Below are 25443 nucleotides of genomic sequence, written 5' to 3'. Positions count from 1 at the left end.
AGAGGATGCTTTGAATATCATAAATTTGTTGATTAAAGAACTTGCAAAACAAACATTCATTTTTACATTTTTTATTTAAAAAAAGAAAAAAAAAACTATTGGTCTCACTTATATGTTTGATCGTGGCTATGTACTCTGGTCCCTCGTTCCCACCTTAATGCAGGTCCATTTCCACTGCACCACACATGGATACATTGTATTGAAAGAGGAGTCATGCAGCTACAGCAGTGAATTTTGCTATGCCAGCTTCCAAGTGATCCCACAATATTAAAGCTTCACTGAGTAAAACAAACTGCCCTCCATATATCTATTTAAGAATACATATTGCATAGGATTATAGCCATGCTATACAGTTAAAGAGAGGAACAAAATAAAAATCAGTTAATGAAATTGGGAATTATAAAAAAAATATTTTTTTTACACCTTTCCTATCATTTGAACACTCATACTTCAACATATACAAGACACCTAAGTTACTCTGGAAAGGAAATAAAAATAATACGTATATTATTTTTGTTAAGATAGTTAAACACACAGTAGTCATTTTCTGTAAGCACTCTCATTTAAATTTAAATACTGCCAGTCATTGAAGTCATTGCTTCAGACATTGAAGCCCTTGCTTCACAATAAAAGTTCTGTTAAAAGTAGACATCTTGTCACAAATCAAATATAGTTAAATGACCATGATATGCTGTACAAATTTTCAAGAATAAAACATACATATATATATATATATATATATATATACACATATATGTGTATATGTATATACGTATATGTGTATATGTATATGCGAGGATGACTCCATAAAAAAGGTAATTTTGGATGCAAAAAAGCCACACGAGGGATAACAACAGAAAATGTCTATTCTGAGTATCCTATTGCGTTGTAATTATCTTGCATGCATTGTACATGATATGTAATACAAAAGGGATCACCTCATTTGAGGACATGATAAAATCAAGAAAGGAGACATCAACAGCACATTAAAAATGTGTACACCTCTGTGGTGGTTTTAGTCATTATTCTTCATCCTGAAATCTCCACTTAAGACTGAATAAGGCATGCTTAAGACAGCCATTATGTTCTTTTTGTTGCCAGTGTTATGCTGATATTGTTTCTCATAAAATGAGACAAGATATGCTTTTTTCAAAACTGCCCAGAGCTCCATCCACCTCTGACACCTTCACGTAGTCAAAAAAATGCAGTTTAGCCATCTCATCTGTGGAGAGAAATTCAAGAGAAGGCGTGACTATGGATAATCCTCACAGTGGGTTCTATATTTAGCCCCAATCCTCTACAACAGTGTCTTACTTGAGTAAATTGCTTATTTCGTATTCCTCTGGCGAATGTTTTTGTCCTTGTGGTTGTTTGTTGAATTTGTTTTCCTAGGAAAGAAGCACTTACAATTTAGTGGCATAAAGGTAATGGGCATTCAGATCACAGTATCCCCATATGAATTATATTTGTGGCAATAAAGATACTTGTTTACTTACATTTGCCCAACTGGTTCATCATCTTTGAGGGGTAGAGGAGAGAAGAAGACAAAAATGGCACAGAGAAGTTAAATGCGAGATCAAAACAAAAACAAAAAAACTGGCATGTTTCTTCATATCGCTATAGTAAAAAAAAAAATGTTAAAAGTTCAGAAAATGCAGGAAGACAGCTAAAAGCATTTATGACAGAATCATGCACTGATAAGACACTCAAAGTTAGATATGGGCATCACCTGCTTAACTGCTTGAATTTCATATGCATGTATATGCTTTGTGCAAAAATGAAAACAGGGTTGCAAAATAAGTAGCTTCTTACATTAAAAGTGTTTTTAGACATTAATGTGTGCTTGGTCAGCAATGACATAATTGGAGTAGCAAAACTGAAATGTGAATTAAAACCAAGGAACTGCCCCTTAAAGAGCATCTTTAACACCCAACACTGTAAACTTAACCTCACACGCCATCTGAATCTCATGGGGTTCCTGTTCATCTCAGGCTGAGCATATGTGTAGGAGGATTGCAGATGGCTCACTTAAAGCCATCTTTTAATTACACTCAGCAATTTCATAGTGATTTTGAAGGGGCCTGGTACATGAGCGTGATAGTGTAGCTGATTTGGCAAAAAGAAAAATCATGCGCCTCCTTAAACCTGTCTCTCAGCATATAGAGAATCTATCCATTCCAAGCAGCAGAACATAGACTTTATGGCAATATATATTTTTGTAAAATAATTTTCTCAGTGTGTCAGTCATACAAAATTGCCATTGTCATTGTAAGGCAGTGCAGTAAAACATAGTAAAGTAGACCACATTATAACAATAAAAAATACCAAAAGAAGAGGAACTCGTGAAAAATAATTTGGGTTGAGTGAAAAGTTAGTTCCACAGCCTTGGGTTGGTGCTTTGCATTCAGATGAAATGTGTTAACAGGTAAGTAGCCAGTCACAGTGAGAGATTTTCCATGCAGTTATAAGTCTGAGATTAGCAGCATTAGCAACATTCCATGGCATTAAAATGGAGCAAATTATGGCAGATCTAATGTTAGACAACAACATGGTTCTGGAAGTACTTAAAGGAGGAACAGCTGCCAGCATATAACACTGTTTTCACACCTCATATGTATACACCACAAAAGCTATGTTTACTATTACAGCTTTGCAAGCACAAATGCAATAAGAAATGACAGATTTTTACTGTGTGAGATTAATAATCATGGTAACACATCAAGTCTGTTGAAGTGGAAGTTGAAGTGTCATTTTTAAACCTAAGAAAATAGATATGGGTGCAAGCTTCATATCACAACATTTGTTTCATGACATAAAGTTGGCTGTTATTTAGCAAATAATCACACAGCAAAATCTGTAATTTTAGCAGCTGGTTTCGAAACATAGGATAGAAATGTCAGCCTGCATCAGAGCCTTTGGCTGTGTAGTGAAAAAAGTGTTCAAAAAGCTCAGCCATCAAGAGACCAGAATTCATAATGCACACAGACGGGGGCCAAAACCTGTGTGTGCAACCTCTGGGAATATGGGATGCTAAAAGGAGATTTTAGAAAAGGCTGTGCATCGTGAGCTGGAAGTCCTCATTCCTGATTTGAATGGCATAAACATGGCAAATATAATCTACCTTAATCGCTTCATTTTTCCAGTAGATGAAACCAAACTAGAGGCTGTGCACAGAGCTTACTTGGACTTGTGGTTTAGTTACGTATCTGTTATGAGTTTGTACTTTAGGAAAATGAAATATTTTTGTGCTTTTTCTACTTCTGTAATTACTAAGCACAATATAACAAATGCTAGTTTGTTAAAGAAATAAACTCCTAATAGTATCTCATTTTAAAACATTTGGTAATTTTATATATGCAACTGAGACACAAAAAATTATTCTTAAATGCATCAACAAATGCTGTTTTGGACCCCATCTAAGGATTAATACATAAACCTGTCACACGACACTTTCTATGTGACTGTGGTCACAGAATCAAGACTTTGAAAAACACTTTAATATATGTAAATTTAATCAAGTTGGCTTATTTTCTAACTATTGCTTGCACATTTTATTTGGTAAATCTAATTTTGTTCATACTATGTCGATAAAAAGTGGGATGTACCCAGAAGCAATATTTGTTTAGTCTGTGTGTAACATAGAACTGGGGTACCCAGCTGGTTTGATTCACATAAACAGGGCAACTGTTGAGGCATTGAATTTTTTTTATGTTCTTGCCTTATTTAAAAATGAAAAGAAAACAAATCTACATGAGTAGAGGTCAGACAGAACCCGTGGTGACTGAAGATCCCTTTGAGCTTTGTAGACTTTGTCATCTTGACAAATTATTATCAAGCAGTTCTGCCTGTCAGCTGAAACAGGGGAAACTTTTTTTTATTTCAAATTATCTTATTTATGGGGTACTAGATGTAAATGTGTATATATATACACACACATATACATACACATTTATTTATTTCTGTAGCTACTTGAGCTACGTGCACGTATTAAATGGTTTTGAATTCAATTTTCCACACCAGACATACACATAATAGTCTTTTGTTTGATAATACAACATTCAAACTTGGCTATATATAAATTATTTAGATATGCTTGTGGTTAACTGATAAGCCTAATGGAAATGGATAAGACTTTTGTTTATCTGTTTATTTTATTTTACCATGACTTGTATAAGCTCAACTTCACTGACTGTGGTAAAATTTCAAAATTGCATCAAGCATCATGATATTTTTGGATGGACAGTAGGCTTGTAAAAACATTCAAAATGACAGAAAAAAATGTCATGCAGGATCTCTCACTTACCACCCATTTAGATTATGTTGCCATTTGGAAAGAAGGGGGAAGGGGACAAGAATTAACCAGTTAAGATATACTGTGGGACTGATAATGGATCGATTACCTTACATGTTTATGAACTCTTGTATTCTGCCTTCACAAGCAAATGTTTGCCATGAGAACAGTACACTAATAGCCGACTATCTGAAGTGAGTTGTGCCCACCCTCTGCCTCTCCTCTGTTGTTTACATGCGAAATTAAGCCATATTTCCATGTGCCAACTTAATATAATCCTTATATGTTCTTCCATTCTCCGTTTGTTACACCACTCAAGAGCAAGGAGGCAAATCAGCTGGCCACTCTAGATCCCATCTGACAGCAAATGCGACATCATGTTTGAAAGTCTCCTTGTTCCAGTAACTTAAAATTGGGTGCAATCCATTGTCGATGACTTTTGACCCTATTGCAACTATTTTACATTTCTTAAAATATATGGGGGAATTTTACTGATCTTCTGATTTACTGGTATTTTTAAAGCAACAACACAAATGTCTCACAGGTTTTAAATTGCAGAGTTGCACTGTGAATGTAAATAATGCGGTATCTATATTAATAGTTACTTATGGGTTCTTACTGCCATTAAAAAAGGAAATGTTGTCTTACCATCGATGATGTCGTCTGGCCTCTTGCGTTTCTCATACACAACGATGATGACTACTAGGATTATAATTTCTGCCAGAACACCCAGAAAAGGCCAAAGCGGTGCAAGATGGCTGCGGACTCGAAGAATTGTAGTCTGAGCAGTATTTCCAATTGCATTAGTGGCATTGCATTCATATATTCCAGGATCCGTGTTAATATCCAGGTTTAGTATGTTGAGCTCTGTGTAATTGTCTCTATTGGTGATGAAGATTCGCCCAGTCGAGTTGTCAAGCTCCTGCATTGAAACATAATGACCATTTAATTTAGTTGAACTGCAAGCATGTCCAAAAACCTACCTATCGTGCATACCTGTTGTACCTTTATATATTTGCATTTATATTATATTTATATTGAATTTCTCATCGTTCTTAAACCTGTCAGTCTGTTTCTCAGTCAATTTTTATCATTTTAAAAATTATGCAATATATAGCGGTGCCAGTTTAGCTCAGTGGGTCCGCAGGCAACCACACGCTCCATGGCTGGAGAGCGGCGGCCTGGGTTGAAATCCGACCTGGGACCCTTTGCTACATGTCCCTCCCCTCTCTCTGTCCAAAAAATATATCATTTTTATAAAGATGCAATATATATGTATACATATATTTATATACCATTGGGGATTTTCCATCCATCTTACGCCATGTCCAGGTGGGATGTGGGTAACCGACAGACCTGCAGTAAAGCGTTGCATTCTCCCCCTCATTTTTGTTTTCACTTCGCTTGTGGCCAGTGATATCCGGTTTTGCTGAAAAGGTCATATAAATTAAAAAAAAAAAATATTGATGTAAGACATTCAATGCAACATTTAAACCTCTACCAGATGGCATAAATGAGGACTACATAGATTCCTATTTGGGTATTTAGAGGCTAGTATACTCTAGGATTGGATTAATTCCTTCAGTTTCTTCTGAAATTTTCTGAAAGATTACAGGAAGACATTTGGGAAAAAAAGTCTTACATCACTTTGTATTTTACATTTCAAGCTTGCATTTTTCTCCTTAAGTAGCGGTTCATCTGGTATGCTAAGGTAAATGGTTATCTGCACTATATTTGCCAGTTAACTCTTTTGATTACTCTTTTTTTCATACACAACATTGCCATGCAATCAAAACCTTGTGGATTTAGATTTTTTTATGATTAAAAATGTTGTTAAGACACTGGAAAATGTATCTCACACCCTTTCAGCCTAAATATGGAAACAAACTAACCACCTGTGACTCTTCAGCTGGGCAAACATTGCAATAAAATAAACCCTATGTGCAAAATAGCATTTCACTTAGTAGAATAGAGGTTTGCAAAGATATACAGCTTTTATTAAGAAGTGCCATTTTTGATGTTTAGTTATTTTGTAAGCATGTACTCTATTCCCAAACACGCATTAGAGAATATCACATTGGAACAGATAAAAAGCAGTAGGATATAATTCATAAAGGAACGGGGTTATCAGTATGATGTGAGTGCCTCCAGATGTTTCCATTCAAAAAAACTCTTCAGTGAATTCCACAAAAAACTGTGCAAATTGGCTCTGACTAATGAATTAACTGATAATGAAAATTAAACAGGGGTTATGAGCTTAATAAATTCAGGCATATGCCATAAAGCACTGCAACACGTGCCAAGTCATACTGATATATGAAAAGAAGTCTTTCTAAAAGGTGAAACATGAACTCTCCTTTTAACTCTCCACAGCATCAAGAAAATAGCTGTTCCTTTTTTTTTCACTAATCCTCAAAAATTACAATGATTCCTTCCATGCAATTAAGCAGGATAAGAGAGGCCTGGAGTGAGCATTTTTCAGCTGCGCATGGATGGAGCAGGAGGGGTCTGAGCTCTTCTGTGACATCATCCCACTCTAATTATGGAGCACACGTGCTCCCTGAGCAGGGGAGTGGTTATGCTCATTTGTGCCTTATCCTGACTGTATTATGTCAATGACTGACAGCACAGAGACAGCCCTCAGAGTGGTGCTAAAACAGACAGAAACCTCCATTTCACACTCCTGACTGTGATTATTAATCTCTGTGTGCTAGACAGAGGTAACACATGAACGCGAGAGGTCTGTGTTAGAAAGAGAAAGGTCATAGGAAAATGTTTAAAGTTGGTCAGGATAGTAGATGTTAAATAGTTTTAAATCTTTCTTTAGTTCGCTTTCTAATTATAATTTTGCCTACAGCACAGATTGTGACTCTCGATTTCTGCATTCTCAATTTCTCTTGAGGAAAGGGATCAGGATTCAAATTAAGACATTTCATAGGAGAAATGTGCTTAGAATTTAAGGAAATTTGTGAAATACGAGGTACCAAATATGTATCTGTGGTAAGCTTAGTGTCACAGACAATAAACTCTACTCCTGCCACAGAGATGGCTGGGACCGGATTCAGAGCCTTAATCCTACAACATCACAGAACCCTCCATCTGTTGCCTCTGAGCTGAGTCCTGCAAGGATGAGTGTGCCAAGGACACTGTAGGCGAGGGATCTCAGTGAACTGCTGCCAGTAGTGCAGTGCAAAGCTGGCTTGCTTAACAGTGGGCTTGCTACCTGGGTCACAAAAGATCTCAAACACCTCTAGAAAATCACAAAAACAGTTAAGAACTGAAGAAAATTCTTTATTTATATCCAGCAATGGTACTCACACTGGACACCAAAATGTTTGGCTATTTGAATTATATCTGAAAATTGAATGGAAAAAATAATAATAATGAGCATATGATGAAGTCTTTTCATCAGCCCACTGATTTTTCTTCCAGGACAGAAAGCAAGCTTCAAAAGTCAGAGGCCTGCAGTCCAGTGATGGCTACGACACTTCAGTTTGAATAGTGATGTGTCCCATCATCTCACGATCCAGTGAAAGCAGAACACACACGGTCATCATCCATGTTATGCAATCAGGCAGCGCTTTAAGACAGCCACAGAGTAAGAGGCAGGGCATGCTCAGTATGCACCATAGCCATGCCACAGCAAATTGGCTTAAGCACTACACACAGGCAAGCTTCTCTTGAAGAGGGTTTCACTTGCCCTTACTCAATCCCTTATTCAAGTTGATGGCTTCACTGTCAGCTTGAATGAAAGCAACACAGTTGTTCTCTGGTTAGCTTTCCTGCTGTTACGTCAAATGGCCTAGTTCATTTTCACAATTTTCTCTATTGTTAATTCCATCCAAGAAAACCCCCAAAACAAACAAAAAACAATCATATTAACCAGTTTTTATAGTAAACTGTATATAAGGATACCTCCAAGTGGGCTTTGTGATTTGCATGTTTTGGAGAGCATGTGCAGTGCCTGTCCATTTTGCTAGAGTGTTGTCTCAGTGAAAGCCAAGACTGACAGCAGCCTCAGGAATACTCCCTGTCATCACGATTGCACTGGATGAATGCAAACACCTTTGTCAACTTGGGCTCTCTTTACAGAGCTTTAGGTGGTTAATGTTTTTAGGTTACATTCACTCCCCCATCTCTCAATGGGAAACCACAAATGTCATTACCATGTCATCATGCAGTGAGCTAAAATGTCAGTGCTTTCTCAAAATCTGAATACACCAGGGAGGAAGTCAGCTAACATTATTCAATCATATCATGTTTGCTAACATCAAGCAATATTATTCTTGTCTTCCTGACTTGTTTTATGACATGTAGAAATCATACCTTTTACTTCAATCGTAGCGTTGGCATTTGGTGCCGTGTCAAATGTGTAAACACACATGTATTCCCCAGAATCGTCAGCACGTGGCTTGTTGATTCTGCAACAAAAATATAACAAAACCAATTATTCCATACCACCAGTCACTTACCAGTCACTTACACTTTAAGCAGTCAAGTAATGTAAAGTAATTCCAGGTTAACTTTAATAATTAGTTTACTGAACTGCAGCAGTAAAAGCCCAGAAGGCCATTGGAGACAAATGTTGGCATTTTGTTGTTATATTACGGAACAGCAGCTCTGCATACTGCAGAGAAGGGCACCATAGGCATTTTAGCTGTACTCTTCAGTGTATCACTGATGTAATGTGACAAGGAAGTGACCAATTGGTCTTATCTTGTGGCTAGAGAGAGTCTGTGGTATGTCTTTGGGGGCGACAGTAGCTTTGTGCTCCAATGATTATACTGTGTGACAACAGGAAGCAACAACTAGTTGGTACTTTAGGCTATAATAAAGGTTTCACTTTTTCATTTCTAAATAAATGCAGAGATATGATTTAAGATTGATTTAAGGCAGTGATAAGCTCTAAACGGGAAGTCAGAAATGAATTTCAACCCAGGTTTCAATAAGTAATTGTAAAATATTTGAAAAGAACCACATACAGAAGTCTGAATTACCTGGATTCTCAAGTTAAATTGAGAATAATTAATACTGTCTCCTTCTATTTTTGAGTAAGACTGTATGTACATTTTAATTTTAACGTAGTTCCTGTCTCTTCTTTTTCTACAGAAACTTATCACAAACAGTCACACTGACTGTTTTTTGTAGGACAGGAAATGTCACTACACTGTGGTTTACAACTTCTGAAACTCTGTACAACAGTCACCTTTCAGGCTTAGACTCTAATTAGCGTAAGACTTTGGCTTTGCAAGATGCTGCTCTTCAAGCCCTGCTCAAGTCCCCTACAGAGACAAATATGACAAGGCGAGATTAACTTGGCACTGTTTTTACTGGAATAATAACCTTCAGGTTACATGAATGATTTAGATAATTTGTAGGTGAATTCTCATTTACTTTACATTACCGAAATCACTTAATCTCATTACTTATTCTCTTCTACACTGCACGTCCAACTTGGAACAAGGAGGAAAATCTTTGTGTCACCTGTATATTGTGTCCTTGTTTTCCGTCCGTGTGTTGGGGATATCCTGTCCATTTTTCATCCAGAAGCTTTCCTTGTGGCGTGTATGGGCAGTGGTGAGGTTACACTGCAGGATAACTTGTTTACTAGAGGTGTCTGCTGTTAAGATGGTCTGATCAGAGGCATTGATCTTTGGTTCTGGAAGACAGAGAGTCAAACCTTATCCCAGAACATAAGGCTCAAATCTGTTTCTATCCTTCCTCCCATGCTGTACTTGCTGTAGGCTGTATTCTGTTTTTATATGATCTGTGTAGGAGGGTGTCTATGAAGTGAAGTTCACATAACAAATAAACAAAAAGCATAATAGGACATGAAACCACCAGGATGCTCTGCGTGTAATATTAATCTTGTGTATAGCAATTATCCACAGTACTATTTGAATGTTTCATTTGTTTACAGCAGTAAAATGAAGGCTTAACTGATCTACCAAGGTAAAATATGAATCGTGGCTCTCGTACTGTGTTCTACTAACACAGACACGTTTTAACTGACATCTGCAGTAAGGTTAATTATAAAGCTGGATGGTGTACCACCCAAATTCCTGATTAAACTACTGCCAACTTGTCTGAAAACATCATCACATTATATGTACCTGATGATCAGGGGCCTCATTCATAACCATCATGTAATCACAAAACATAACTTGTGCATTGCACTTATTAACGAAAAGTTTAGACACTTCATCACAGAAAAAAAAATCAGATTAATGATTGACAGTGAGTGTTCTCAGGCCAGTAGTGTTATAAACTGTTTGTGCTTCATGATTAACCTATTCTTAAACTTGGCTTTTTCTAGAGGTAACCCTGAGTATGACTGTTGTTTTAAGAGCTGTTGCAGCTATTAGCCTCTTAAACTTTGCTGAGCTTGTAACCTAACCCATATTCACAGGAAAAAATATATACATAATTAGATGGTTTGCATTAACCATATATGCTTAATTATGGAAGTGTAACATATGACACGAGGCCACATTTTTCAGTTAATTGTGATCTACAGTCTTACAAATGAGACATCTGAGATAATAATTTACATAAGTGAACAGACCTTTTGACATTATAGAGCTGAATGTGTACGCAGACGTTTAAATAGCTAACCACACTGGTTACCAAACAATACCAGGGTCAATTCTTCAAGGACAATCAGGGAAGGTGTCATCCGAGAGCGAGGTGCCCTTTGCTCTGCCTTGAGTAGTGAGCGAGAAGCTTCCTCTCCACTGCCCCTCCTCCTCCTCCCGGGCTGGCCAACCATGGCAACAATGGAGCCCCCGAGGGGAGGAGCAGAGAGGAGAAGCATCATAATCCTACTACTGGCTGCTTCTGCAAGGCCACTAGCAAGGCAAAAGGAGAGAGAGAGGGGAAAGAAGGGCTACTGAGACTAGCAATTGACTTCTGTTAGCATTTGTGGCACCCTCTTCCTGTAATCCTGTACACTCAATAGCTAAGGGGAAGTCTCTCCCCTCCCCCCTTATCTCTCTCTCTCCCCCACCAAGCAGAGCCACATGAACTATTAATAGTATGTTCGAGTCATGCGTACAAACGCACAACATGAGGTACATAAATTAACATTTAGCAAACACGGCACAATGGTCCACAGGCAATTTAACCAGAGGTTGTTTGTAGGACACCTCGTCACTACTTAAAATCTGGTAACTACTGGATAATATATTGTCATACCAGAATGTAACCAAATATGAAATGTGTCTCTATATGAATTATGCTATCACAAAACCTAGTCTTTTCCTCTGGCAGCTACTCTAATACAGTGCTACCTTGAGGTTGGATGGTTAGATCAAACTGATTGGCAGATACTTGACAGTTATGTTTTAATTTTTAAGTAGCGTTGGACTCTATTACAGTTTGCCAAGATTTATTAAATCAAATAATCTTAACAGCTTAGACATACTAATCAACTTAGCAGTGGCTGTGTCACAGAGAATATTGTGTCATTTTAAAGGGCAGGGCAGGCCTCATAACTTCTTTGTAGCATATTAAAACAGGAAAGGTGCACCGTCAAGGAAAACCACATTCTGAGCATGTGGTGGAGCTAAATGCTCTGAAGAACTCAATAATAATAATAATAATTATAATAATAACAATAATAATATTTCTTTGCAATTCGTACCATTATGACAGTTAGGATGCTACCTTGCTTTCTGGGTGTACAGTATGTCTGTGCTCAAAATCCAGTGAGATTTGTTGTGTGTAGTTAGCTTTAGTGATACTCCACACAAGCGCTATGTGAAGCTGTCTGAGTATGAAACACTCAACCCATGAAATGCTATGGAAAAAATTTATGTTTTGTTTTTTGGTTTTTTTTAGAGAAAAAAAACTTTAATTTGAATTGGTATGGGTCAAAATTATAAAAACAAAAAAGTATTTTTATGCAGCTTTTATGCTCAAGCCACTCCAGCAGAGTAAGTCCTGTATATTGCGAAACTGATGTATTTAGCCATATTTTGGTGTGTGTGTTTGTGTGTGTGTGTGGTGGGGGGGGGGGGATTTTTCCAGATATTCTGATATTTTTCCCAATGTGACAAACTTTACTATTGGGTTTGGTTGTAAGTAACATGAATTGCAGTGTAAGTTAGAGTTAAAGAACAGCATTTTGGGAAATATACTCATTCGCTTTCTCATTGAAAATCAAATGAGAACATACAAACCACTTTTCATGTTAGTGTAAAATATATGAAGCTACGGACAGCTGCCTAGCATAAAGATTATCTACCAATAACTAGTTTTGTAAGCAAACTCAGTTAATTGATGAGGTTGCAGTTACTGCCTTTTTATGTGAACTTGGCAGCAGGTATCAGCTTTAGCCTTTCTGCTTTTGTTTCCATTTGAAGCTAAGCTAACTGGCTGTAGCATTCATCATAGTCACATGAGTGGCATCAATATTTCCCAAATGGCTATTCATTTGTTATGAACCCAAAAAATATTTGAGTGTTTCATAGCTTTGGGTACAGTATCACTTTAAACACATGTTAATTAGGCACATACACAATAAAAAAATTATCTGCAGTAGATTTCGTTTTTTTCAGTAATTAAAAAAAGCCTTGTAGCTGAAATCAAATACTGCATATATATTTACATATTTAGATATTTTTGGCATATTCTCTGGAGTGATGCACATTAACAAAGTAAATTAAGGGAAAAAGGGACCAAAACAAACAAGACAACCAGACTGTTGCACATTTCCTGAGTGACAAACTATTTCTAGGCTATAATGTATAGCCTGTAATATACATGTAATATTTGCATACTACATGTATATGGATAGAACATTTACTCCTCAGTAATGACAGAATATATTTAGGACTTGAAGGATTTGGAGAGAAAATACCATGTAAATAACCCAAGTGAACTGCTAATCACAACCCTAGTGCCCTTTTCACCATTTTGAATGAGGGCATAAATTAAATCAGCCCCAATCCTAACAAATAGCACTCACACATGAATCAAAATATGTCAGTCCAATCAGAAGAGCCAGCAAAAACCAGACTCATCTAAACTTCTCAGATAGCTTCACTGTGACTAACAACATTCCACATGTCCCTGTGCTCTAGTGGGCAGAGCACTGAAGCATGCACAGGATAGAAGGGTTCAGTTAAAACTCAGTTTGTATGACTGTTTGAGTGAATTGAGTAGAGGGTTAAAGGATATAATGTCATTACTGATTCACAGTCACACTCTTCATGGCTGAGAAGGCACAAGGTAACACATTGCACAGGGAGGTCCAGAGGGACTGTTGTGTACAAGTTAAGTCTGTCTCATCTGGAGAGAGACATGCACAGCTCCCTTACATTTCCATCCTTTATTGGATTACCACACACAAATTTGAAAGCAGAAAATGTTTGCTTTTATCAGGAAGGAGTTGACAGCAGGAATCACTGTTTTACACCTTAGCAGAGCCCTCCTTGTGTCTTCTTTCAGTCCCATTTGCACCGTGCCCAGAGTGAGAAAGCCAAATGAAAAGCACCATTACTTCAAAGCACCACTAGATTTCCACTGCATTTAGCAGGCAGGTCTTTGAAGTAAACAAAACAAGCCACACAATGCAAGAGACACAGCTTAATGTTAAAGCAATAAGTATCACAAATAAATTTAGGAATAGGAAATGGGTCGGAATTAGGATACAGAGAAGTAGATAATGATCAAAATATTGTAAAAGGACAAATGAGACAGTAAGAACAAAGGTTTGCTGCGGGTAGAAAGAAGAAAATGCAGATTGAGACTGGGTAAAGTTCCTGGGTTTGTGGTCATTTACAACAAGATGCTCAATGGATTTTGGAAAGATAGGGAATCTAGTGAACAGAAAGAGAACAGAAATATTTACCAAATCTAATTTAATATTAATGAAAACAAAACACAAAAAGGAAGCCAGTCGCTTCCTTTTTGTGTCATTTATACAATTTGAATATTTTTTTTTCTGTTAAGAGTTATAAAGTTATAAATCAAGTTAAGAAAGTTTAATGTTTTTTTTTTCTTTTTTTTCAAGCCTGGCCAGTGACTGTTGCAGTGAGGGTGAGCTCTTGAGAGGTTTTAACAGCCTTGAGTGGTTGGGAGTGGGGATTTGTAGTTTGTTGACCATCTAGATACTATGGGACATAGACCACTCACTCTGTAGCACCGAAATGGTGGCCTGGGCGCGGATCCAAGTGATGGCTGGGTTTTGTCGGAGGTCATTGCGCCTGGGGTCGTTGCTTGCCCGACATTCATAGGTCCCAGAGTCCTCCAGTGTGAGGCGTGTGATACCGAGCACACTGACTCCATTGGTGCCGTAGGCTGTGTTGATAGATACCCGACGTTTGCGGGCTCCGTCCCACAGCTGCTTGAAGGAGTCAGCTCGGTTGACCTCAGCATACCACCACTGGATCTCTGGAGTGGGGTAACCGACCACCTCGCAGTACAGCTCAAAGGTGTCTCCTGTAAGCTTAGTCTCTGAGAGTGGAGACTTGACAAACCCAGCTAGAGAGGAAAAGCGTATCAGGATGGCAGGGAAGGAAAGGGTAGAAGAGGGTTAGAGCAGAAGGAAGGCATGGAAAGGCCAAGGAAAAGAGAAGGAAATTAATAGGATCAGAGAACATATAAACAAAAGAGAGGATGATTAAAGGCAAATCAAAAAGCAGCAAGCCTGAAATTATTGATAGGTTAAAAAAAAGGTTAATGATTCTGTAAATCCAGTCCATTCAACGTCAAGGTTCCCTGGCCCACTTAAGGCCAACTGTCACACAAAGTCATAGTCAACCAGTCGCAAAACAGTGCCAGCTGCAAATAGTGCTTGATATCTTGTTTGCCTTTTCTTTTTGTCTCTTTCACATGTAACCATCCGAAGATATGGGAGGTACCTTTCATGTTTATATTCTTGAACAAAAAGACAACATCAGTACATTAAATGCGGTCCATTGACACAAGAATATGGAGAAGGGGAACTGTTTACCTAGTGCCATGTACCTTAATCGTTTTTTTTAATGGCTTGTTTGCCAATTGAACAATGACCTAACTCTATTTTCAGCTATTGTGTCCTAGTAGTCAGGGCATCACACCTATTTGACAACATTAAGGTGAAAATATCATGTTATATGTATTTGGTACTACTGAATGCAAACACTGTAACAAATCCAAAACAGATTTGTCAAACGCAATGATCAAGAAAGGTTTACCTTGAACTCACTTTTCATGCCACCCTGTCAGAGGAAGAAATGATATTTAATAACTGTTGAACTCTCAAATGAAATAACAAAATATTGGAGATTTAACCGTTGCATGGAGTTATTACCTCCGACAAAGATTTTAGCTTGTTAGTTAGACAAGTATCATGAATAAATAAAAATATCAGTTTCCTATAACCATCGATTTGTTTTCCAAAATCACTGATCTTTTTTTAGGATCATAGGTTGCTGGAGTCTATCCCAGCACATGTTGGCTGAGAGGTGAGGTGCAGCCAGTCTGTCACAGGGCTAACACATAGAGACAGACAAACATATTCACACCCCCTTTCACACTCAGAGGGTATTTACACCAGTTCGCAAAACATGTATGCCACTGAACTGTAGGAGGAAATTGAATATACGTCAGATTGTGTGTGCCCCACTCTTAGCAATGCAACAAGCACTAATGCTTGTAAATGAAATGATTTTTCTTTTTTGCATTTTGTAAACCTTTAGCATGGAAAATAATAAATAAAAGATCTGCCTTTGTCAATTTTCATATTGCCTATGTAAAGTACTTCACTAAAATTGTCCTAAATAAATGTAACTGTATGTATGCATTATAATCTCTTTTCATCCATATCAGCTCTTCTTGCTAATGCTAGAAATTAGGTCAGGCTGCTTACATTTTGGATAAGCTAGACTTTAAGAGCAGGTTTTCAAAATTCACATATGGTCACAGTGGTATAACACAGTCTGAGTTCAACTAGCTTTTCCATCGTAATGTGAAACTTGAATATGCCCTCATCTCTCCAATACTGGTATGCGATCTCCCAAGTCTGCCGCTCAGACAGACTGCCTGACTGTCTTTGTGTGTTATATACGAAACATGAAATATGGTGAATTTCACAAAAAATTCCATAATCCACCCATGGCATCCATAGGCATGGATCTGTGCCTGATTCACGACCCTGTTCCATGTCAGTAGTTAGCCCAGCAAAGCACTGGCAGACTTAATGAACCCAATTTAATGACAAATCACCTGGGCCACAGACACTGTTCTCTGCTGGCCCTATAGCTTTGTCAGCTGTAAACCACACGTGCTTAAATCATTAGAAAAATACGCTGCCTTAACACTGCCCTCAATTCTGGTACAGGAAATGGGAAAGAAAAGCCTTAGGTCTCTCGAGCGCTAGACTGTTTGTTGTGTCTAAATACAACGGCTTACAGGCCCTCCTAGATCTGTCTGTCCTGCTCAAAGTTATGTATCTTAGGCACACGAACAGATAAGCTTGTAGAAGCCCAAGGAAGGAGTGTAACTGCAGTATTCACCCCCACAATGAATCCACTAATATTTCATTTAAAATATTTGATTTAAGGTTTAACTAACAGGTGAATGAGTGAAAAGTCCATTTGTATAATGCCAAAACACAAAGCATTTTTCAGGGCTGTTAATTTAAAGGTAAAATTATCAATGTTTTAACAAATTATGAATTTAATTTAATGAAATGATTTCAAGGGTGCTACCCAGCAACTCCCTGGTTACATAAAGCCAAGTGAAAATAAAATTTCTGATAGAAAAGAAAATTTTTGAAGAGAATTTAGCAAAAATCTTTAAAAAAATGCAGTCTTCCTGCTAGAGATGTGTCTGGGGATATTAGGTGCAACAACTTGTGTTTCTGTGTGCAATGCCTAGAGATATGCAGAGTAATTAGCATTTGTTTCTTTTCTCTGGAAACATCTGGGCCCATCAAGCTCACCACATTATCCCACAGGGTGAATCCTAGCCTTTCCGCCTACACATTTAAAGCAATATTTCAGTATAACTGAACACTTACTATCTCACTCTCAGTAACCAGGTGTGGCACATGACACATACAACTAGAGTCATCCATGCATGAGATCACAAAATTACAGTATAACTACTCAAAACAAAAAAAACCCATAATGAATGTCCTCCAAGGTGTAAAGAAACTGAAGACTCAATTTAAATTCAAGCCCAGGGAGACTCTGGAGAAATACTCATAGAAACAAACTACACAAACACCAGGCCAATGAGCAGACCAATTTTCAAGTTGTTTAAACAAGGAGCTTACACTGGCAGTGAAAACAAAATGCAAAGCAGCCAGCTGGTACTTATTCATTTCAAATCATGTTGGGAGACGAGAAGTGACAGAGAATGGTGGTATGACTGGTGGAATGATCTCAGCAGCTTGGTGATAGTGTAGATGAGAGCTTAGTCTGTCTTGGACAAGGTCGCAGTCAATTGAGCGGTAGCTGTGTTCACTTAAGTTTTAAACAAATGCATTATAAACACATTTTGCGAAGCTGATTCCATTTTTACTGTAGTCATGTAATAATAACCAGTATTTATATTACTAAGTAGGTGCTGAGAGCCTGGGGAGATACGATTTCAAATTTATACTTCTGCCTGTCCACAACTAAAAATAAAATGCACATACATTAAAGTTCCAACAATATAAAACTGAGAGTATGAACTGCAGTTATGTGGAAATGACTTAACTTTTTAACCGTCATTTATTAATGTTAAGTCAAACAACATTAGAATTGCAAAACTTATGAATAAAGTAAGTCTAAATTAATTTTATGCATTATACACCAATACTGCCTGAGGTTGGGTGTGGTCTAATTCCTCAAAATACACAGTATTGAAAACAAGCTTTGGTGCAAGGGACTTGGTGAACTTGCATCACATTAGAAAGTCAGATTCGCTGTTTGTGCACAGTGTATGCAAATAAAAACATAATATAACATGGTGTATATAACAGCCTGACATCTGGAATGATCTATCAAAAAAGTCTAACAAGAAGTAGACTCGTCTGTGAGGAAAGATCCTGTATGCTGCTCATCAGCTACTGAAGACATGCAAATAAAGGCTCTGCTTATATTTCAGGCACTTGAAAGGTCTGCAGAGACTGCAGAAATGTTTACTCCAAAAATCTTTAGAGTATCATTTACATTCTGTCTGTAGGTTTTAAAGATAGCTCTGAAGACTGAGTTGGTATCTGTGTCACAGTTATACTTTCATGTACCACAGTACATTTTCACGTGCTCTGTTCCTAAATGTGACTAATTTCAGCCAGTCTCCCCTTACCCACACCAATGTCTTATTAGGTTGTTGTGTATTATAACAGAACCTGCAATTTCTTTTCTTTTTTGCAAATTATAAAGCCAACAAAATGGCTGAACTGACATAACTGGCTACAACCTAAGCTGTCTGTTTTCCAGCAACAAAGTCAGCTGTGGATGTTTTTATATGCTATATCCTCAAAGGAAAACTACATTAAATGAAACAAATATGAGCAGTGGGTCTCAAACTGTGGAACTGGCTCACTGATGGGGAGTGGAACCACTGCAGCTGGGCATGGATGACCAGGGCAATAATATGAATTGAGATACTATGTCGAAATATTCTTTTTTTTTTTTCCTTCAGGGAAAATAAAGTTTGTTATTGTGACAACCTTTATTACTTCAAATTCTACTCATTTAATCAGGAAAGTCAAAATCTTATATGATTGAATGGTTTAAATGATCCCAAACTAAAAAATAATGAAATCCATCATGTCATAGAACTACAGTGTCATGGTCCCACTTAAATGTTTTAGCTTACTTAACCTCCATTTGACATTTGTACAGTACTATCACAAAATAACCTACAGTCGTCTGTAACACGCTCTGTCTAAAGCTGAATGGAAGTCACAGTTATTAAAGCCTACATGCTCTTTTCATGCAGGTAGAGAAGAAAGCTCCCCTGAGAACTGACAACAAGCCCCACACCACCGCCATGCAGCCTGAGAGTGAGTCAGCTGCCTGCCTACAACCTGGATCCCCGTCCACAGTCCCACAACACAGACAGAGAAAGCACAGGGTAGGAAACCCCCTAGGGCCAATGAACTAGTTATGTACAATGTGTGTGCGTGTGTGTATTTGCAAGTGTTTAAGTTTGTGAATGTGAGAGCATCTTTGTTTTACGTGCTTGATGCTGTGACAAATGTATATATATATATATATATATATATATATATATATATATATATAAAAATGCTTTACAGGTCATTTGAAATGTGTCATAGTTTTGCCCAGTGTTTGTATTTGATAGCCTTTGTTACACTTGAAAACTTTCACAGTAGTGGCCTAAAAGGAGATTTTTAAAGTTCAGGAAACTTCTTGGGTTTGTCACATTATAACTTATTTTGATTTTCACTTTTTAATTAAAAAAAAACTGTGTGAATATATCATCTATACACCAGTTGTTAAAGAAAATTTAGATATCATTTCAGGGTGAATTGAGGCTTAGCCGTCCTCGGAGTGAGCTAAGGTCACCAATCTCCAAATATCAAAAATAATCATAAAACTGTAACATGTTCTGCCCTCACAGGTGCCACAAAACAAGTGAGGAAGATCAGGAATCTATTTGTCAAGCAAATTCTGTAGGCAATCATCAGAGATCATCAGATTAGGCTTAAGTAAGAGCTTCTATGTGCTTTGGGTATCTAGTAGGATGAATGAAAAAACTGTTTTACAAAATGCAGAGCTAAAATAAAGTGCAGGACACAACATGGAGCATAAGCAATGGAGAAATATATTTTTAAAAAAATCAAATACAAGTTTGTGCATATTTAGATAAAGTTACTATTTAGAATAAATCATTTAACAAGACAAATGGGAAGTATCCCATTCAGGCCCCAACTGAAATTAAGTCACCAGTTCACGTTGGTGCATATTTCAACACTTCAACTAAGTTCAGTGGAGCAAAGAAATGCCTTGTAGTCTGTTTTATTGTAAAAGCTGATAATGATAGTATCCCCTGGTACTAAAATTTGCAGCACAGAGGCTATTCTTGACTGCTGTAGATATAACATTAATAACAGCTTAGCAGATGGACTCATGATATTGCGTAAGATCCATATGCCTAGATCAGCAACAGTGTCTTTACATTTTGAGAACTCCACACACATATGGGATCGGTTTTATGAATGTATTTTTCACTGAGATCATTAAAACTTTAATTAACCCTAATTCCATGTTTCTGAACACTAACGCCTACCAAATGACCAGCATATTACATCACTAGTAACCACTTTTAAAAGTTGTACTGCTTTAAATACCTACCAAACACAAAGTGGTGTATGTATGAAACTCATCTTTAAAACTCTAGAAGCATGTTTGAGAATAGAGCAGTACTGAAACTTAACTCTTTTTATTATTGTTGCAAATATATGGCATTAAAAAAGCTTGGTTGTTAGAAAATCAAAGCTAGAACCCAAATATTAATTCTGTACATCGAGTCTGGTAAAATAATTACTACATATGAAATTTATTGCTAATTGGCTGTGGATGCTTCAGTAGAGTAAACAGAATTACTCTTAAAACCACTTCACTAAAGCTTCAGAGTCTCTAAAATATTAATATATGCCAAAATGAATATATGCATGAAATGTATATAGCTGCTAGAGGGTCAGTACTAACATCTGGAATACAAAGATGTATAAATGCTAATAAAATTCTTTCAGTGTTCACATATTTCTGAGTAAATAGTATACAAGGTATAGAATACATGTTTTCTGACTCACATATAATTGTAATTAAAACTTGCAAGCTAAGTTTTCAGAAAAGGGAGGCCTCAGGCTCACCATTTCAGTTCTACTGGTAACACTTGAATCTGATATTGAGATCACAGACGAGAGGCAACAGTTTAATGAGATTTAAATCCCAATAAACCTTGTGCGGGGGTAAAAATTCTTTAATCCCATAAAACCACTAAACACTTCCTACTTCTGCTCAAAAGTGAAAGCAAGGGAGTTCAAATTATTTGATGTAATAATACAATAATTCCAGAAATAAGAAATACACTAGTGTGCTCAAAGTACTGTCTACCACACAAGGTGACAAATGCTGTTCCCAAGTCTCCTACTGTACTTTTAGTTAGAACTATTAGTTATTTTTATCATTATTTTTGTTACTGTCACGATAAATGTGAGCTGAAAATCAGCTAATAGGCTTTCTGTTGTGCTATATCACTTGAAAAACACTCATGCCCATTAGAAAGTTTGGCTCCACATAAATCAAAGTAACATCCTAATTGAATAATCTCTCTGACCCTGAGTCCTTGTGCAGCACACATAGCTAGGGTTGTTCCCAGCTATGAGAACAGTAAGTATCAGAGGCCAGAAGCTAAACTGTGGAAATTCCAGGAGTGAATCTGAATGCACAGCAGGGTGGTACTAAAAAAAACAAACAAAGCTCAGCAAAAACATCCTGAAGACAAATCACTGTAAAAAAAAAAAATTATATATATATATTTAAAAAATCACAGTGTGTGTTGCAGATGTGCATCATTATTTTGTATGCCTGCAATGTGTTTAATAAAGTGCAATGGTGCTCCTAATCAGTACAGGCCATATCAGATTTCACAGTGGGCAGGCATGACTCAGTGTACGAGTTTGGCTTCCGTCCCACAGCATATTTTCCAGACTCACAAATGAACCATCTTAAAATGCTGTGTTTGCTTCAGATGAAGATAATGCCTAAGTGACATAAAGCAGAAAAAGAAGGTCACTTATTGACAAAGAAAACTATTATTACATTTTTTGAGGGGGCTGTTGCTTACATGTTGGAATGCATTTAGGTGTGGCTTGTCAGCTTTCCTATCTTTGTACGTAGATAGTAAACCCCAAAGAAGAAGCAATCTTCGATGCCATATATGCTCAGTCTTAACTGAGCCCCTCAATGAAGCACAGAAAACAGTGGTTACATTTGAACATGTAAGTGATAATATCAGCTCATTATTTAAAATATCTTAGTATGCCTTCTCCACGTTTTGATTCGTGCAAACACAGATGATGCAAAAACAAAACAAAAAAGAGTAGGCTACGTGATTGGTAGGGGGAAATTATGTAAGAGTCAAAGGCATTTCCTTAGGTCAGCTCTAGTTACCTTCTCAACAGCCACTACCTTCTTTGCATCAAGATCACATCATCTCTCAGCTTAAATAGTCCACAGCCACCTAGTGATTCTTTAGAGGGCCGGGCAGCTGTGCACAAGGAGGCCATCCATTAAGAGTTAATGGATTCACTTTCACAAAAGGACCTTAAAGCCACAGTTCTCAGTGCTGTGTCTCGGTGGTAAAAATAGAAACGAGGCAGAATGGACGGATGCTATTTACAGTCCCTCCAAATTTCTGTCACAGAAACTGTGCACCTATATGGGCCTACTTTTCCCAGGGAATGAGGAAATGACTTGAATTCCCTCTGCTTCCTAGATACAGTGATTACATCTCATGCACTTATAATTATTATTGTCCCCACATCACTGTCTGAACTCTGTAATATCACAGGAAAATTTTGGATTGCATAAGAAGCCATGCACCGATTACCCTAAATCTGAACTGTGTGAGAGAAATTGAATGGCTTTTGCATGCAATCTGAGCAAATATTACCTTTGGTATTAACACTAGTTTATCACTGCTCTTACCAAACCTGTGATGTCTACATAATACAGATGAAACAGACAGCCTGAGTGGCATAGCTCTGCCTCTCACTGACCACTGGATGTTATTGTGTGTGTGAGTGTTTCTGTAGTGTGAACTGGACCTCAGTGAGTGGGCAATAAAACTGGGCAGAGACCAGAGGAAGTGTCTGGAAAGCCATTACTTGAGCTTTGTCAAACAATAGAGGGATTATTGTGTATTTGATTTTCCAGATAGCGAGATGAGAGAATGCCTCACAGTATGCACACTCACTTCAGGCACTTCAAAGAAATTAACAATGAAGAAAGACAAGAATTCAAGTAATAATTTTGTTATATAACTATGTTGGTATTTGAGTCTCCTGTCTGCCCCAAGCTAAATAAACATAGGTTGTTTTTGCACTTTTTTAAACTATCAAGATTTTTGTTGCGGCACTTTATTTATTTTAGCATTTTTGTTGTTTGTATTATATAAAAATAGTGCAAGCTGTTATTCCCATGTTGATTAGACTAAGCTAATGTTGAAAATGTTCGATCTGAAATACTTGCAAAATTAGCAACCACAGAGCTGGAATTTTCACAGTGTTCTCAAACAACCATCTAAACACATGTTATATTAATTCTTGCATAGTGGGTGTTCGATTATCCCCCGCAGCAAAGCCGAGGTGGACATTAAGCATTAAAATTATGAGTATGTATCATAATTCTCTGCCACAGTTTTCTGTGATAGCAGATTAAGTGTCACTCGTTTGTGAGCACGTGGGTTCTGACATGTGGCTACATCAGATTCGTAAAAGAATCAGTTATGAGATTAAACACTTTGTTTCCAGAAGTATATCATCTTACTGCTGCCTTCATAATCACGCTTACTAAAGAAATACTTAAACATTAAAAATATAAAGACTCAGAAGATTCCACTTTGATTTCATGAATGGCTACTGATATGTGAGACCCTCTGGGTGATGTGATTCAACAGAATTTGGAGTCAGGACATGCTGCATCAGAGGACGACAGCCTGGAACACCCAACAGCATGTTGCTGACATTTGACATTTGTTTAAACCAAGTCATGCTAGTTTTATTATGACTAACAGACACTGATTTTTTTAAAAACTGCCAAATAAGTATCCTTTCATCTCTTCGTAAATGATACTTATCAGCCAAATACTTTTATTTATTTTTTTACTGTGGCTATCTGGTAGGAGATCTGATGTTTTAAAAATGGGACTGTTATTTGTTTTACTATGGAATTTCCCACGGACAGAATTATTTGCACAAGAAATGATCATTTATGCTGGCATGGCAAAAAAAAAAAGTGGAACAACACAGAACAGTTTCAGTCAAGCAGAAGCTCAGTCACATCTTTGACACTGAAGGGCCTGGTATTTGCGGTGTTTACAAGACACATCAGGTGAATCTTTTGCCTGTTTGCTGCTGACAATGTCACTTGATCAGCATCCAGAGCATGTTAGTCTTGCCTGACATACTCTTACTACCCATTCCCCCTTTGACTAAACAAACTTAAAACTGACAGCCATAGGTTACTACCTCATGTGGGTAGTAAGGGTAAACTGTAAATCTTAGACCTTAGTTAAAAAAAACAAAAAAAAACTTACTAGTGTTCTACAGCATAATCTGCGACAGTAAATTATTCCTACAAACACGCCAACAAAACTCAATACAGCAATAAATAACATTGTAAAAAAAAAAGTCAACACAGTCGTATTTGTATTTGCTAACGTGGCAGTAAGTAAATTATATATGTTATTGTCTAATTGCAGTCTTGGTGTGAAACTATGGCTTTAACGCGGTCTCAAAATCCTCTTTAGAAACAATTCCCTCCGCGTCCTCACACAAGCCAAGTCACTTTCCCTCAATGCGATGGTAACAGTAATGTCATGGTCACAGCTGTTTGCTTACCGTTTTGAGCAGAGATGAAAGGTAGCATCAAGTTCCCCAAAAGGACCACCGCCAGCATCACTGCGTTACGATGCATCGTTGGGGCTCGATCAGAGTACCGGGGTCTTGATCGGACGAATGTGGGAGGAGAGATCGTGCAGGCTAGTGATCACAAGATCTAGAGAGACGGGCCCAGCATTGCACCGGGTTCTTTAAAAATAGCCAGCCGAGGACGGTTTCAATTTGGTGTAGAAATGTCTCCCTGATTCTGAGAGCTTTTAAGAGCAGCGATGAGGCCGGCGGCTCAGGGATGCCGATGTGCGGCCATAAACGGCGAAGAAGCCTCGTAGGATTGCGGGGGAGAGGTCTTTGGATGTCAGGGAGATTGTCCACAGTGTGGTTCTGAAGATTCAAAGATGCGCAGACCGATGCGCATTTGCGCTCACGCGGTCACGGCTCGGTGATTAAAATGAAAGTAGCGCACAAAAGATTCCCGACGGCAAATGATGCAGTCGAAACATAAGTCTGTTATCAGCACCGGTCTATTTTTAATACCAAAAGAAGAACAGATGCTGGTAGGACACCGACGGCAGCAACG

At 37.6% G+C, this 25443-nt stretch overlaps 1 protein-coding gene across 2 annotated transcripts; it reads right to left on the bottom strand.

Annotated features, from left to right (window-relative positions):
- Positions 1-55: 55 nt before the first annotated feature.
- On the bottom strand, positions 56-25443 carry nptnb (neuroplastin b). 2 transcript variants are annotated; one of them, XM_063478635.1, is made up of 9 exons: positions 24867-25441; positions 14429-14776; positions 9776-9950; positions 8618-8712; positions 5587-5720; positions 4940-5213; positions 1497-1518; positions 1315-1388; positions 56-1222 (listed from the first exon to the last, which is right to left on the bottom strand). In XM_063478635.1, exons 1-8 carry the CDS (start codon positions 24940-24942, stop codon positions 1328-1330), a joined length of 1185 nt encoding a protein of 394 aa, XP_063334705.1. In that variant the 5' UTR covers positions 24943-25441; the 3' UTR covers positions 56-1222; positions 1315-1327. The 2 variants fall into 2 exon arrangements, with proteins under 2 accessions (XP_063334705.1, XP_063334714.1); XM_063478644.1 differs by lacking the exon at positions 14429-14776 and having other exon boundaries at positions 24867-25443.

This window comes from Pelmatolapia mariae, linkage group LG1 (genome assembly GCF_036321145.2).
Source record: "Pelmatolapia mariae isolate MD_Pm_ZW linkage group LG1, Pm_UMD_F_2, whole genome shotgun sequence".
Lineage (NCBI taxonomy): Eukaryota > Metazoa > Chordata > Actinopteri > Cichliformes > Cichlidae > Pelmatolapia > Pelmatolapia mariae.
The sequence above is the reverse complement of the archived record's forward strand: the minus strand, read 5'-3'. Positions and strand labels throughout refer to the sequence as shown.

Excerpts from the sequence above, each read along its gene's own strand:
- nptnb (XM_063478635.1), bottom strand. The coding sequence starts at position 24,942 with ATGCATCGTAACGCAGTGATGCTGGCGGTGGTCCTTTTGGGGAACTTG. Across the intron at positions 8,713-9,775 it reads AACAAGGACACAATATACAG|AATCAACAAGCCACGTGCTG; the intron begins GTGACACAAAGA and ends TTTTTGTTGCAG. Across the intron at positions 5,721-8,617 it reads CGCTACGATTGAAGTAAAAG|CAAAACCGGATATCACTGGC; the intron begins GTATGATTTCTA and ends TGACCTTTTCAG.